The 13,475-nt window shown below is 34.4% G+C and overlaps 1 protein-coding gene across 6 annotated transcripts in view; it reads left to right on the forward strand.

Annotated features, from left to right (window-relative positions):
- The window catches only part of LOC149076942 (uncharacterized), a 341,983-nt gene that overhangs the window by 84,008 nt on the left and 244,500 nt on the right, over nt 1-13,475 (forward strand). For all 6 annotated transcript variants that reach the window (XM_089244666.1, XM_089244668.1, XM_089244665.1 and 3 more), the window contains 13 exons: nt 1,419-1,582; nt 1,836-1,987; nt 2,151-2,280; nt 2,395-2,575; nt 4,328-4,355; nt 4,497-4,686; nt 6,025-6,297; nt 6,736-6,916; nt 7,600-7,636; nt 7,842-7,911; nt 8,033-8,252; nt 9,745-9,942; nt 11,560-11,918. In XM_089244666.1, the coding sequence (XP_089100792.1) occupies nt 1,419-1,582; nt 1,836-1,987; nt 2,151-2,280; nt 2,395-2,575; nt 4,328-4,355; nt 4,497-4,686; nt 6,025-6,297; nt 6,736-6,916; nt 7,600-7,636; nt 7,842-7,911; nt 8,033-8,252; nt 9,745-9,942; nt 11,560-11,918 (2,183 nt within the window). The remainder of the gene's footprint in view (nt 1-1,418; nt 1,583-1,835; nt 1,988-2,150; nt 2,281-2,394; nt 2,576-4,327; nt 4,356-4,496; nt 4,687-6,024; nt 6,298-6,735; nt 6,917-7,599; nt 7,637-7,841; nt 7,912-8,032; nt 8,253-9,744; nt 9,943-11,559; nt 11,919-13,475) is intronic.

The raw sequence follows: 13,475 nt of genomic DNA on the forward strand, positions 1-13,475 counted from the left end.
AAGCAAGAAATATACAGAGTGTTTCAAAAAGAATCATCCGCTCCAAAAAAACATAACTATTCAAAACGGATTAAAAATCCGCTTTGATCGAATAATGTATAGGTAGAAAGAGGGGAATCTCGAGTTTCACGCAGTTGCCGACAGATAGCACTACCGCTCTTCCTTCGGCCTCAACTTCAGTGTTTGTCAACATTGACTTTTCCCACAGTTAAAAACGGATTCGGATGCCTTCATTTTCCAGCAGGACGGGGCACTACCACACTGGAACTCGGACGTTCAAGAATTTTTGAACAATCGTATTCCTAAACGATGGATCGGCCGTACGGGACCTGACGATTGAGTTAACTGGCCTCCAAGATCGCCGAACCTCACAGTGTGCAATTTCTTCTTATGGGGGTGTATAAAAGACTACGTTTATGTGCCTCCCCTTCCAGCTACATTAGCCGAACTGAAGATACGCATAACAGCAGCCGTAGAAGCAGTGGATGCAAACATGCTCGGGAAAAGTTTGGGACGAATTTGACTACCGTATAGACATATGCCGTGCATCCCAAGGACATATTGAGCACCTTTAATTTTGTTTGTAAAAAAAACTTTGATTAGCCATGTGATATAAAATTAATCTTAAGTATCTATGTATTCAATATTTTTCGTAATATACGCATTTCAAATCGGGTGTCTCTTTTTGAAACATCCTGCATTTTTAAAAATTAAAAATGTGGCGTGATGCGTAATACGCGAATGCATGGGGGAAATGTCTACATTTTATTTTCTTTCGTGATACGTATATGCTTTTATACTGGGTTGCTTTATTTTTGTTACATTTGACATCCATATTTTTATGGGCATATTGTTTCAGCTACCTCGTTGGGCATTTTGCCAGTTGTATATCTGTATTTGTATTTCTATTTAGATAGCGAGCAATTAATAACACTAGTGTGTCGTTTATGAAGCTCTTTTGATGAAGTGAAGTGATTAAAAACAATAAAGGAGGACTTGAAAATATCGGGGGGGGGGGGGAGTGTATTGTGGAGAGTACACCAGGTAATTCGCTATAATAGAAAACATTACTAAATTAATGAACACCAGAACTCTGCCGCCGAACTTATCCCACTGCAGAGATCTTCTGCAGCCCAGCATCGTGGCAGAGTCTGTGTGTGCCTCGGTATGCAGCTTTATAAAACTGTTCTTATAACCAATTAAGTGATAATTTTTTAATAATTTTTGCGTTTATTCAAGTTCAGTTTATTGGGCGATTTTACTGACTATTAAAATCAAAGATTAGTGGGTTGGCAGGAAATAATATTTTGTGACTCACGAGTTATGAAGTTGGAAGGTACTGTTGACTTGCAGCTTGGTTCGAGTTGAAAATTGTATATGTGTTTTCAAGTAATGAACAAATTATTTTTCTCTTCTAGCATCCTTACCGTCAGAGAGGCCCGCTTTTGTAACTCAACTTTCTAACGTCATGGCTCGAGCAGGCCAAAAACTAAGACTAGAATGTGTCCTGACGGGTCAGCCAGAACCACAAATCACGTGGCTACACAATTCTAAGGCTATCAAAGAAACCCGAGACATTAAAGTATGAGGATTTAGATTTTTTATCAAAATTTCCATTTGCTAAACATTCAAAATGCGTGATATTTTTCAATATTCTATTGGGAAGAGGATTATAAATAATTTCCTAAATTAAATATTTGTCAATTATAAATCAATTATCTATGCCTACCTAATTTTTGCAACATGTTCGGTGCAAACGCATTCTTTACTGATGTTTCCTCTGTTCAAAATGGTTTTCGGAGAAGGTTCTAAATTCGTGCTTCTCTTCATTACAGATGCAGTTTGATGGAAAAAATGCAAATTTGGTTATAACAGAAGCATTTCCAAAAGACGCAGGATCTTACTCGGTTGTGGCTAGAAATAAAGCTGGAGAAGCTGTTTCAACATGCAACGTTTCTGTGAAAGGAAGATTACCATTGGAGACTTCGTAAGGTTTTTGATATTATTATGCTTAAAATCAAATATTAAATATCTAATTCTATGTACAAAAAAAAGTTCTCCCCCAAACTTATGTTTAACATCGAAACTTGTTTTAAGTTGAATTTATATTATTTCACGCAGAGTGTACTTTATTGTTCATTTTCCTTCAGTGATTCAGAAATGGCTTCAGACATAGAACCAGCAAAACCGCAAGTGAGGCAACATCTTGTCGACCAGACTGTAGAAGAAGGCAACAAAGTTCGTATGGACTGCATCATAGTGGGCCAACCAGAACCAGAGGTCGAAATCTTTCTAATATAGTATACATAGTATTTCATTTTATTTTTATGTTGACTCACACATCGTCATTTTTTACCTATATAAAACTAATTCTTTCCTCTCTTGCATGCACAGGTTATTTGGTATCACAATGGTAAACCTGTGAAAGAATCTGACGACTTTCAGTTGCTATTTGAAGGTGACAGATGCACCCTCATAATCAAGGTCGCATACTTGGAGGATGCTGGGACATACAGATGCGTAGCTATAAATTCCGGTGGCGAAGCTTCTAGTCAATGCCAGTTGAATGTTCAATGTAGGTTTTAGTATTCAAAAATCACGCTATAACTATACTAAAATAAATGTTCACGGACTGCTCAATTTAATGATATCCATGTAGATTTTTTTCTACTTTTGTAAACAAAAGTTGATATATACATTTTAGTATTTTAGTTCACACCATTGTGAAATAAATCCCAATACAGTATAGACCTCGGCAGGGCTGGACAAATCCCCACATATTTACATGCCGCCCGGCCACATATGGGGCTTGAAAAAATACATGATCGAATCAATATTTTACACATCCGGAAAATATTATAAATATATTTACTGGATTTACTTAGTTCATTGTAAAAATTATTTCTCATTGTTAAACAAAACGCACAAAATAGTTTCATGTAACAGTTGTCAACATAATCGTCTTCAAAAAAAATCATGATAACTACACAAATTTTTAATATAAATCTTCAGAATCGGCCTTATGTGATCTGAATCTGACTGTGGCTGTTGATATATGATTTACGTTCCAGTAACTGACTTGGGCAGATGCGAAGGACGCAGCAGCACCAGACTGTGAAAAAAAAGATTAAAATTAGTTGCATAATCCACCTTGCAACTGCCAAACGAAGTCCTAGATGAAAATTGAATAATAATTAGTAGCCCTTAAATAACAATTAATTTATTTAGGAGTTACGGTCAACACACCTTATTCTGCATCCAGGAAGTCCTTGCCCAAGCCTTTTTCTTCTCAGGTGGTTATGGAAACATACTTCAATTAGGAAAAGTATACAAACGATGTACCCATTTTACACATGCTATTGATTTAACTGCCCTCACCCACCCCCCCCGAACCAGGAAGTTTTCTGGACACGCTATATATATATTAAAACCCATATTTTCCTTATTACGCATCCATACAGTTATTGTGGTGAGTCGTGAAATGACTAATTCCGACCTTGCGGTTATTTCTTTCAGTAACATAAAAAAATAGTCTTTCAAGGCCTTTATTTCAAAATGTTGCAAGGAAGGGAATATTGGAGAAACACTTGCATCACCGTCGATAATATCATAATCAAGAACATGAAAGCGCTTTAATTTTTTTTCCAATGTGCTCGCGTCGGGCATGTGGCTGAAAGAAATGTATACACGGTAAGAATTTTTAATGCCATGAGCATGTCAGGCAATAGATTTGTCCAGCCCTGATAGACATGGTCAATAGTTTTAAAAAATAATAAATTTAGTTAGTGACTACAAAATTGAAAATTATGTTTATGAAATTCGCTAACATGAATTCAATTTTTTTTTATAAATTCTTCTTTATTTATAAATATTTTTTTCACAATTCATTGGAAAGAAAAACGGGGGTAAATATCACACAAATCAAGTGATAAGTATTAGCGAATATAATACCTTACTATGTGTTTGCAAAAATGACGTATAGGAAAGCCTTATTTTATTTTTGCTTTAAAGTTAGGAAACCACATTATATAAATCGGCTCCACTTGCACTTATTATGTATGTATAAAAAAGATTCAGAATGTGATTCAAAGGTGGCAATTATTAACTTATTGACTACTGGACGTTTAAAAGCATTGTCTTTCAAAGATATTTAAAAAATGTCAAACTACACTGTTAACACTTTAATTAACAAGTTAAGAAGCGATAGAGAATGTTTTATTCAATGATTTATGCATTTCAATTATAATTTTAATTATAATGTGCTTGATCTGAATCAACCTACCTGCAAAAATATATGATAAACCAAATGTTTCATTACTTTTTCTAGCTGCTGCTACCATAGCGGAAGACAAAAGGTGAGAAATTTTAAAAATTACTAATTTTGCAAATTCTTTTTTTTATGATGTTTCGAAATTCTACTGAATGTTTATAATGCTCATAAAAAAACGTTGAAATTGCAAGAAAATATATATAATTTTCCGAACCTTTATTTACAGCCATTTGACTAAAAAAGATATTATCCTAACTCTCGGTAATAATCCGCCAAAGTTCATCAAGCTGTTGAAAGACGTCTGTGCTTCTGAAGGTCGTTCAACAAAACTTGAATGTCAGGTGACTGGTGATGGAGAAATTTCTTTCAAATGGTTTAAAGATGGCATAGAAATTATTTCATCTAATGATTACGAGGTAAGTGTTTTTCTTCTTGAAATCATGTAATCAGCTGGTATTCAGGGCCATCTTAACAAATGGGCCCATCCGGACGCGGCCACTGGTACTGAAGGAGGGGGCTTCGTGATACTGAGATTCGGTACCGGGATTTTCTATAGTAACTGTGGAAATAGGTATGCAAATACTTCTAGCTAGGTGGGGATTCCAGAAAATCTCTTTTCCCGGGAGCCCATGTTAATCTGTCGACGCTGCAGAATATTTTTATTCAGAGCATAAACAGGGTTGTCTTTAGGAAATACAGTGACATTAACGAACCATCAAACCAGGTTTTTTTACATATTCATACTCATTGCTGTAACCGTGTAATAAATATAGATGAAAAGAAAGTTTTTTTTTTTTTTTTTTGAAAACTAAATACCTTTCAAGAAATTGCATTGTCAATTCTTTATTCATCTCACAGCCTCTGTCCCTCACCCTGTAGAAATTTTGAGTCAGTACTATTGATTATAGATTTTTGAAATTGCTTTTATATGTAACTTTCCTGACTTATAGATAGATATTTAACATGCTTTTAAGAAATACGCAGGGTGTCTCATAAATTCGTAAATAGTTTAAAAGTTCGTAAAAATTGAAGGCATTGCTATTTGAAAACAGTTTACAAAAAATTTATTCTCACGAAGACGGATTTTTTTTTTCATAAAAAATTTTCGTCGATGAAGGACGCTGCACGAAAGTGAATGACTGATAGTATGAAAATCAATGTATTATAACATGAAGAGTGTACGATTATCATCTCATTTCTGATTTTTCCTGTTACTGGTGCTTACATAAGGTTTTCATTATGATGTTCCTATTGGTAGATAAAACAAATTGGTGAAGTTGTTTTATCTCAGCCACGAATCGCCGGCTGCAGCTTGACGAATGTTTTGGTCACAGAAGCGATTGAAGAAAGTTCCAGAAGTCTTTATTCGTTTCGTGCATGGCCCTCTATCGACGAAAATTTAGAACAATTTTTTTTTCCTGTACGAAAAAAATCCTCCTTTATCAGAATAACTTTTTCACAAACCGCATTCAAATATATTGATTCGTTCAATTCTTATGAGTCTTTAAACTATTTATGAATTTATGGGACACCCTATGCATTCAGATCTCTGTATTTCATCACAAACAGGAACTGAGCAAAAATGAACTCAAGCATTATCATTCGATGATGAGTAGGCTCAATGTGCACGATTCTTCAAAAACTGACATTATAAGTAGGATGATAATGAAAGTGAAAGACATTACAACAAGTTATGACTGTAATTATTTTCCGTAAGTTAAAAAAAATAATTAGCTTTCATCTCAAAATTGCAGCTTTCAGCATCCAAAACAGGATATGCAAGTGTAGCAATTCATTCTGTGAAACCACATCATGGAGGATCTTACTCTGTAACTGCGCAGAATCTTGCTGGGCAAGCACAGAGCTTCTGTTCGCTCAAGGTTTCACCCCCTGTTCAACAGGCTTCTACATACGTTTCAATGCCAGACTCACCACCTGTATACCTAAAGACTTTAGATGAAGTGAGAGCTGACATTGGAAAACCTGCAAGATTCGAATGCACTGTTATCGGCCATCCAAAACCAAAGGTGGGTTATGAGAATTAGAAATATATTTATTGAAATATCAATTTTCGGAATGAATTTAGAAATGCCCCAACTTAATATTCATTTCTCCTTGTTTAAGTTCAAGAAAATACATTTTTGAAAAATAATACTACTGATTTTATGCATTAATAATTTTGATTATGATTATCATTATTAAGTTATTATTAATTATTTTAATTATTTTAATTATTTTAATTATTTTAATTATTTTAATTATTTTTTAATTATTTAATTTAGTTATTTTAATTATTAAAAAGTTTTATGTGTGAGGTTTGTTCAAAAACATTTTTTCAGCAGATATATAGGATTTTGGTATATTCGTCATGGGTAATAATGTTATAAGTGGTTGCATTGAATAAAGTAAGGTGTAGTAGTATACAAATGATGCTTATATATAATTTTGAATTCGCTTCTTCACAGGTGAAATGGGAATTTCAGGGAAAATCACTTGCCATGGATAATAACCACCAAATGCTAGAAAATGGGGATTATCATTCGCTCTACATACCCTCTGTGACAAAAACAGATAGTGGGAGGTACACTGTAGCAGCTGAAAATAATGCTGGTGTTGCAAAATCATCCGCTTTATTGCATATTGAAGGTAATAAATATGCCTTTTCGTTCATTTTAAATTTTATATTTATATTTTCATCCAAAATTGGCTTTTAAAAATTATTATGATATTTATACGGCGAATTTATATACGTAATGAAATATCCAATATATATAAATATGAATCACATTTTTACCCATTGTGATTTGCAATATCCCACCATCGGCGATTTTTCAGAAATTTCAGTGATAGATGACAACTTCAATTTTTAATTGCCTCCGACAATTTTTCTCTTTTTGACTGTAACTTGCAACTTTACTTGCTTTCGACAATCTTTTTGGCTTTAATTAACAACTTTACTTACTTTAGACAATTTTTTTTTGGCTTTAATTGGTAACTTTACTTGCATTTGACAATTTTTTTGGTGATTTTGTTTTTAATTAGAGATATCCCGTATGAATCCCTATTTCCCGTTTTTTTTAGAAAAAATATGGTCAGTCTCTAGGTACTTAATGTGTTGCGAATATTGATAGTTTTCTAACAGAACTCCCCGTATTCAACAAGGCATAGTTTTCATAGTGGTGCATAAAACCACATTTCGCTGGCCGGAAGATGTGCACTCCTGTATTAGATAGTTCAAATAACTCCATGCTGACTTATTACTATATTATTTCTCTTCAATGTCAATGCAAATATATCCATTTATTCAATATTATTTCTTTTTCCTGTAGAATCTGGCCCACCTCCTGAAGTCTACCAGGCACAAACGTGAGTGTTTTTTTATTAACTTAATAAATTAGTTTATTTGCGTATTTCATTCTCAAAATATATGTTAAATTACTACTATCAGAATACTTTGTGTATAAGTTGTGACATTCCATTTGATGTTATGAAATTTTTTTTTTATTGAATCATCATTAACATGTGAATTATTGATAAAATCTTTTTTGTTTTTCACGATTTTGCTTTTCAGAGCACAGACAATGATCATGTCCAAAAAGTCCAGGGTTGTCGAAAAATGCACAATAACATCCATGTCTGAGGTAAATTTCAGAAATTTATTTATTCTTTTATATATATATATATATGAATACAATTTCCTCTATTTTTTGGCTGTCCCGCTTATGAAATCATAAATATTCCATTTTCATATTTGTCTCATAGGTTGACGATTCATATGATGATACATCTGAACCTTCAGCATCGGAGAAAATCATGTCTAAGACTGAAACAAAAATCATAACAAAGCCTGTGATTGAGACATATTCTTCTACAGTTACATCAGTATCTGAGTCTGTATCTATTCCTCCGAAGTTCACAAAACCCGTGTCTACTGCTCTCGTTAACGAAGGAGAAAAACTGCTTTTGGAAGGACTAGTTGAAGGTAAAGTTAAACGTATATATAAGTGTCTCTCTGTCGAAGTCTGAAGTCTTCGTGAACTGGCCGGGTCTCTTCGCACATTACTCAGACTTCAGACTCTAGCCTGTTTGCGAGCAGTTTGCTGCGAAAAAGTTATTCTCACGAAGCAGGATTTTTGTTGATAGCGAAAAAAAAAAAGTTCAAATTTTTGACGATAGGGAGCACTCGCTGCACGGAAGCAAATCACAGGAAATATGCAAATCAGAGTTCTTTAAAATGCAGGGTATGCGATTAACAAAATCATCTCTGAATTTTCCTGTTCCTAACATGAGGTTTTCACTGTAATGCTGACATTGGTGAATAAAGCACCATTGAAAAACTTGTTTTACCTCATCCACGAATCGCCGGCTGAAGATTTACGTACTTTTCGACACAAAATTGATTGAAGAAAATTTCAAATTCAGTCACTCCTGTCGGACCTTCTTACAGTGTCCTCTATCGAAAAGAATTTTAACTATTTTTTCTATACAGAAATCTCCCTCGTGAGAATAACTTTTCACAAACCGCATTCAAGTATACAAATTCCTTCAATTTTTATGAATTTTTAAACTATTTACGATTTTATGGGACACCCTATACATAGAATTTATTATTTTCAAAATGAAAACGCGATACCAACAACAATAATCAATATTTAAGGGTGACGAAAAGGACATTAAAGTTCAAAACAGTGATACCGTATTTCCCTGCCTATAACCCGTGAACGGTAGGTTTTAATGAAAATTAGTGTTTAAAAGGTTAATTTGAAAACAATAGGCCTATTCATGATTATAGATGGCGTACACATGTGTGTGTAGAAAAATCGACAGTGTACCTTCAGAAACGGAGCAAACAACACCTCCCTTAGGATTTCATTAATGATAAATGAAATTTGCATTTTCGTATTGTACGATAAAATATTTTCTCTGACCAAAGACCTTTGCGGTAGAGAACTTGCGAACATTTGCCGGGTATTATAAGCAGGAAGTTACGATAGGCGTTTTGTGTAGAAATTCATGTGTTCATATAGTAAATCTTGCAAGCAAATATTATCGTAGCCAATTTTTCCATAAAGTTCTTCATTTCACATAAACTTTTTCTGTGTTATTTTATGTTCCTATCCAGATAGGATGGGGCAATCAGATAATTAGGAATGATCTATCATCACTACAATGACTAAGTTTTATCGTAAAAACTTTGTAAATTAAATCCTTTGCTGTTTTGAACCCAAAATTTTGAAAGGATTGGTTAAGAACATTTAATTTTGCTATCAATAATTTTTTTAAATTAGGAAAGAGATAATTATTAAAACTGTCATGTGATAGTAGGGGAAGTTCTAAAATTAGCCTCCACACTGGCCTGAAATTTCATTGCTAACAGATTCCAAAAATTCATTTTGATTTCATTCAAATGATAATGATTTATATGGTGAGTTTGGGTTTACTGTTCTACATTCATGTTTTATTATATCCTGCAGGCACTCCAGAACCAAATATCCAGTGGTTTAAGAATGGAGTTGAAATTGTTGAGAAGCCGGGATTGGCTATTTCGAAAACTAGAGGAAGGCCATCCATCTTTATAACCAAATCGTCAGAAAGTGATAGCGGAATGTACAGTTGCGTTGCCTCAAATACAGCTGGTAAAGCAACCAGTGTAGCCGAAGCAAGAGTGAAACGTAAGTGGAAAAATTTTATTTTCCCCCTCTCACATATATATCTGTGTTTTCTATCACAAGGATTAAAATCCTGAATGTTTTTCACATACATTCTGAAAATATCGAATAATTCAATTTATATGATGAAAAATAAAAATGAATATAAGAGTGCATAAGAAAGTCCCTTCATCCTGCATTAACTCGCAAACCGTTGGTTCTAGAAGCATACTTCCAATTAAAAAAAAATTATTCAAATAACGTGTGTGTGTAGACCTCTCATACGTCATTGCAAGTTGTTTTTTAGTTATTGAAGTGAAAAAAAATTAACTTTTTTTAATTCTTCACCCTGTTCTGAAAACCATATTAGAAAATTATTTCCGTTTCCCCTGAGCACAACGAAAAAAATCCATGTTCTTAAGTTCCATATTCGCCGAGATATTTTAATTTGGGAATCGCTGGAAATGAGGGAAAGAACAGCATATGAAGTTTAAAATGATCTTCTCCGTTTGTTTATGCGGTTTTTCCCTTCATTTCCAGAGATTTTCGAATTCAACTATTAGAGCAAATATTGAACTTCACTTAAAAACGTGTATTTTTGGGGGGGGGGGGGTCAGGACAGACAAGGCAACAACTTTCTAATTGGGTTTGTTAGAACATTGTGACGAATTAAAAAGCTAATTTCTTATTTCAATAACTAAACAAATTTATATACCAATGTCAATTACTAATGGGTACCAATTTAAGTCAATTTACCAATGGATTGAGCATGAAAACAATTGCAATTTGCTTTCTAGAGTAACACCCTGAGGATATCAGAGCTACAGCCCCGGAGCCAGAACCAGATTAAAAGCTACCTATGCGTGTTAGGAGATCCACTAGAATAAGACGTCAACTACACCCAGACAGAGATCTCATACATCTATTTAGAGAAGAGGAAGAAGAAGAGGAATCAGAGTAGTCGAGAATAGTATGATAAACGCGGACTTATCGAGAGGCTGGATACAGGCAGCAATTGCTGACGAATGTTTTTGGACCAAATCAAACCACGCGGTGCAGCGATTAGATCAACCCAGCAGTAGATTGACAATTTTCATTGATGTGATAGTAATTAATTCAATGAAAATCCCTAAAGAGAAGCAGATCAAAATTTATCAAAAACTATTCTCGATTATTACGATTATTATGATGATTTCGTGATTTATAACCTGTGATTTACAATTGTGATTTATTTACATTGATCACAATTTTTCGATCATAAATTTTACACTTGTTTACTGGCGATGTGCGTAATGATACATGCCCATGTATGTAATATATCTTTCTCAAGCTCAATAAATGGTTAGGTTCCCTGGAGGCACCCGAGTCCCCAGGGACAGTGTGCTTATATCATCGAGTGTGACAGAGCCTGGGTGTCTCTCGGTTTCTATGACTATCACTAAACAACCAGTTGCAATGAAGTATGAGAGGTCTACTCATTATTTGGATAATTTTTTTAATTGAAAGTATGCTTCCAGTATCGAAGCGTCAGCGAGTAATTCCAGGATAAAGGGGCGTACGTGTGCACTCTGTATCTTTTATATTCTTAAATTTGATTATGAATTAAAATATATATTTTTATGCATTATGTTGTTTTCATAGCTCACAGAGAGCCTCCTAAATTTCTGAAAGCATTGAAAGCGGGAGTGTTCAAGTCTGGAGCATCTATTAATCTGGAAGTTGAAGTCTGTGGTATCCCGACTCCAGAGATCAAGTGGTACAGAAACAATAACACCTTACAAAGTTCCCCAGATTTTCGAATCACTTGTGATGGCAAAAAGCATTTGCTGGTTATAAGGGAGGCATTTCCAGAAGATTCAGGCACTTTCACTGTTTTGGCAACTAACGCTGCCGGGCAAGCCAAGTGTAGCGCCGATCTGATCGTGGAAGAAGATAGGAGCCCGGAGGAAGAGAAGATAGTCACCTACCAAGAGATATCTTCAGTTCAACAAAAAAGAGAGGTTGGTATTTTTCATGCTTTTCTTTCCTTTGGAAATCAAGTTCTTAATATTTCTCTTATCCAGTCAGAACTAGGTATAACGTCACCTCTGGGGACCGAATAAAAATTACTTCATAAGCGGGGTTACTGAAAAACGATTAAACCTAATTTATACTAATAACGCTAGCATTAGAGGCGTACGCAGGGAGGGGCATAAGGGGGCCCGTGCTCCACTACCCCTCCCCAACACAATAAAAAATTTAAAATATTTTTAAGGGTTGTCGCGATCATGAAGTCTGTTTTGCAAAAATGACTTCAAAAAATATTTTGTCCCACTCTTCTAATGTGATTTTCTCATACTACAGTTTTGGAGCTCGTCTGTAAGATTAAAAAAAAATTACTGCCCCAAAAATTCTGAAATTTTGCATAAATATTTATTTGATATATGTTAGTAAAATGAACCTCGAATGTGGATATCTGACCATTCGTTAAAATTTTATGAAATTTTAAAGTTTAAAAAAAAAAGATAAACCTCGAAAATCTGAGTTCAACAATTTTTAAAAAATACTTCCCATTAGTCAATTGCTAAATCAGAGATTCATTTTACTAATATATCGTCGCCATCCCCCATGCCAGAAGCACGATGTGTATCTATCTCTATTGAAACACGTTACTGAATTTGAGAAAAATAATTTCCATAGAATAACATGAGTAAACATTCGAACGTCATTTCTCACGTTCTTGATGACGTGAATACGTCTTTTAAATCGCCTGACGATACTGGGAGCATTCGCAAAAAGTTGCGCGACGGAATTCTTTTAACGCTCATATCTCAGGAAGTACCTAACGCACGTCAAAAGCAATGGTATCGACAGATGCACATGGCAAATGTGCATCCAATGATATCACCTCTGTTTTAATATCTCTTCCCGTCTGGGCACCTTCCGTGTCTATGACACCAGCCTACCCCAATTTTTTTCCAAGGACATTGCACATTTGCCCTTCTGACATGAAGGGGTGGGGTGGGGGGGGTGATATGTCGAATAGACGAATAGACAGATGTCATCTGAAATAGCAAAATTTCAGAATTTTTGTTTTTTGGTTTTTAATCATGAGGATGGGCTCAAAATCTGCAATATGAGAAAATCTCGTTCAAAGTGTTTTTTCTTGGAAACATTTACACTATAATTCATTACTTCTTTTATTTTGAAATAACAAATAAACCGATTGACAAGAAATTTTTTGCATTTAATTTTTAATTGAACAAAATATTTCTTGAAGTAATTTCTGTAAAATCGACTTCAGGGGACATGACGCCCCTTAAATACTTTTGTAAAAACAATTGAAATATTGAAAATAAATACCTTATTTTTCTATCTTAAGTTTTGCTTATTTAAAATGCTTTTAACAGGTTAGTGACTCAAAATATCTGTAGAAGAGATTATTACGCTCTCCCCCATCTCAAACCACGTGTGCCTCCTCCGACATTCGATCGGGTTTACGTCCCTGGTTACAGATGGTATTTGTGTTTCATTAACCTTTTAACGGCCAACGTTCCTAATTGGAAACACATCAGTTT

This window comes from Pholcus phalangioides, unplaced genomic scaffold (genome assembly GCF_987345545.1).
Source record: "Pholcus phalangioides strain wild (caught in Gottingen) unplaced genomic scaffold, Ppha-v1.0 ptg000015l_1, whole genome shotgun sequence".
NCBI lineage: Eukaryota > Metazoa > Arthropoda > Arachnida > Araneae > Pholcidae > Pholcus > Pholcus phalangioides.